Source organism: Alosa sapidissima, chromosome 3 (genome assembly GCF_018492685.1).
Source record: "Alosa sapidissima isolate fAloSap1 chromosome 3, fAloSap1.pri, whole genome shotgun sequence".
Classification (NCBI taxonomy): Eukaryota; Metazoa; Chordata; class Actinopteri; order Clupeiformes; family Clupeidae; genus Alosa; species Alosa sapidissima.
In genome coordinates, this window is record NC_055959.1 from 39,856,679 (window position 1) to 39,859,178 (window position 2,500).

A 2,500-nucleotide genomic window follows, 5' to 3' on the forward strand; every position below is an offset into this window, starting at 1 on the left:
TAATAGTCATTAGACTCCCATAACACACTCTAATAGGCAAACACACCCATAACACACTCTCAGACTTCCAGACTCTCATGAAAGTTATTCTTGCTTTGTCCTCTGGACAGCCTTCAGTTGCATAATCACTGCATCCCCTCTCTCTCTCTCTCTCTCGGTCTATCTTTCACACAAGCAGACACATACACACACACACCCAAACTTACACTCTCACACACCCCCACCTCACACATACGCACACCCATAACGTAACATAACATAACTAATCTCCCGGGTTCACCTCACATTCACCCATGACGTAGTATAACATGCCCCCTATGATCACCACACACACATGACGTAGCATAACATGCCCCCTACAATCACCACACACCCATGACGTAGCTTAACATGCCCCCTACGATCACCACACACACATGGCCCACCCATGACTGTTCAAGGAGAAATCCAGCAAGCTTTCACATAGATCTCCATTTCCTCATAGGTCACAGAGTACTGTCGTTGTTGTTGTTGCGGAAAATACGCAACAACAATCGGTTTTACCCAGCTTGAGTTGGAGCCAGTAAGGACATGCCCCCAGAGTGTAGCGCTGTAGCTGCCTGGCTGCATTAGCTACTGGCTGTAGCATCTCGAGCGGTAAAACCGACATTACTCGCTAACCTCGAGAAACGGAGATCAAACCACACAGAGCTCAGAGTACCGGCTGGCACGGTGGACTACACTAAACACCCAACCATTCAGATCAGCGGACTACACTAAACACCCAACAATTCAGATCAGCGGACTACACTAAACACCTATCCATTCAGGGGTATGTTTCCCAAAAGCATAGTTACTAACTAAGTTAGCAACTTTGTTGGTTGCAATGCAATTTCCCATTGCCAACCAACTAAGTTGCTAACAGGTTAGCAACTATGCTTTTGGGAAATGCACCCCAAATCAGCGGACTACACTAAACACCATTTAGATCAGTGGACTACACTAAACACCATTTAGATCAGTGGACTACACTAAACACCATTTAGATCAGCGGACTACACTAAACACCATTTAGATCAGTGGACTACACTAAACACCCAGCCATTCAGGTCGTGGACGCGGACTCTACTTCATTTCCCAATATCCTGAAAGCCTGTGATCCTAATTGACCCATGTTCCGATATTCCAATATCCTGACGGCTTGTGATCCTACTGTAATTGATCCATATTCAGGACTGTGGGGACAGCAGCCTGCTGATGGTGGAGAGGAAAGGGGCCCTACAGAATACTTATGGTCACTATGGGAACCTACAGAATACTTATGGTCACTATGGGAACCTACAGAATGTGTATGGTCACTATGGGAACCTACAGAATACTTATGGTCACTATGGGAACCTACAGAATGTGTATGGTCACTATGGGAACCTACAGAATACTTATGGTCACTATAGGAACCTACAGAATGCTTATGGCCACTAAAAGAACTTACAGAATACTTATGGTCACTATAGGATTACCTTGCATTAATAGGACCTGACTGCTCATCATAACTCAGTAGTTGGCTGAAAAATATTGTTTTCCCCTTTTTGTTTTGTTTTGTCATTATTTTTTTGTTTGTTTATTTTTAAAATAATATTTAACATTTTTGCTGCCCAGCAACAAAGCACTTCCCCCATGCTACCTGTCTAAACCCCCACTCCCATAAATAAAAGGTGACAGTTCACTTTGGCCATTACGACATGATCACTATATGTGTGTGTGTGTGTGTGTGTGTGTGTATATCATGTCTTGCTTGGGGGGGGGGGGGGGGGTGGTGGGGGTCCGTTCTCTCTCTCTCAGCGCCGGGCGTCCAGGCTGGGCGGGGGTCGTGCTGGCGGGGGGCACGGGAGGCCGGGGGGGTTGCGGGATGGGGGGGGGCCAGGGGGGGCCGGGGGCAGCTGGGTCTGTGGAGGACCTCTGGGGGGCGGGCTTGCTGGGGGCGGGCTCGCCGGGGGAGGGGGGCTGGCCTGGCGAATCAGAGGACGGTGGTCTGGTGCAGGGGGCGTGTGCATGGGCCGGATGGGCGGAGCCTTGGCCGCCTCCTCCTTCACACGGGTGAAGTTAATGCAGCGACCCTGCAGCAGGAGAGAGAACACACACACGTTAGAGAGAACACACACACACACACACACACGTTAGAGAGAGAACAAACACACACACATTGGAGAGAAAACACAAACACACACACAAACACGTTACAAAGAACACACACACACACACACGTTAGAGAGAACACACACACGTTAGAGAGAACACACACACACACACGTTAGAGAGAAAACACACACACACGTTAGAGAGAACACACACACACACACACACGTTAGAGAGAAAACACACACACACACACATTAGAGAAAACACACACACACACACACGTTAGAGAGAACACACACACACACACACACACACACACACGTTAGAGAGAGAACAAACACAAACACACACACGTTAGAGAGAAAACACACACACACACGTT

The 2,500-nt window shown here is 48.1% G+C and overlaps 1 protein-coding gene across 1 annotated transcript in view; it reads right to left on the reverse strand.

Annotated features, from left to right (window-relative positions):
* Positions 1 to 1,817: 1,817 nt before the first annotated feature.
* antxr1c (ANTXR cell adhesion molecule 1c) overlaps positions 1,818 to 2,500 on the reverse strand; it is a 57,578-nt gene continuing 56,895 nt past the window's right edge. The window contains exon 18 of the mRNA XM_042086593.1: positions 1,818 to 2,096. Within this exon, the coding sequence (XP_041942527.1) occupies positions 1,818 to 2,096 (279 nt within the window). The remainder of the gene's footprint in view (positions 2,097 to 2,500) is intronic.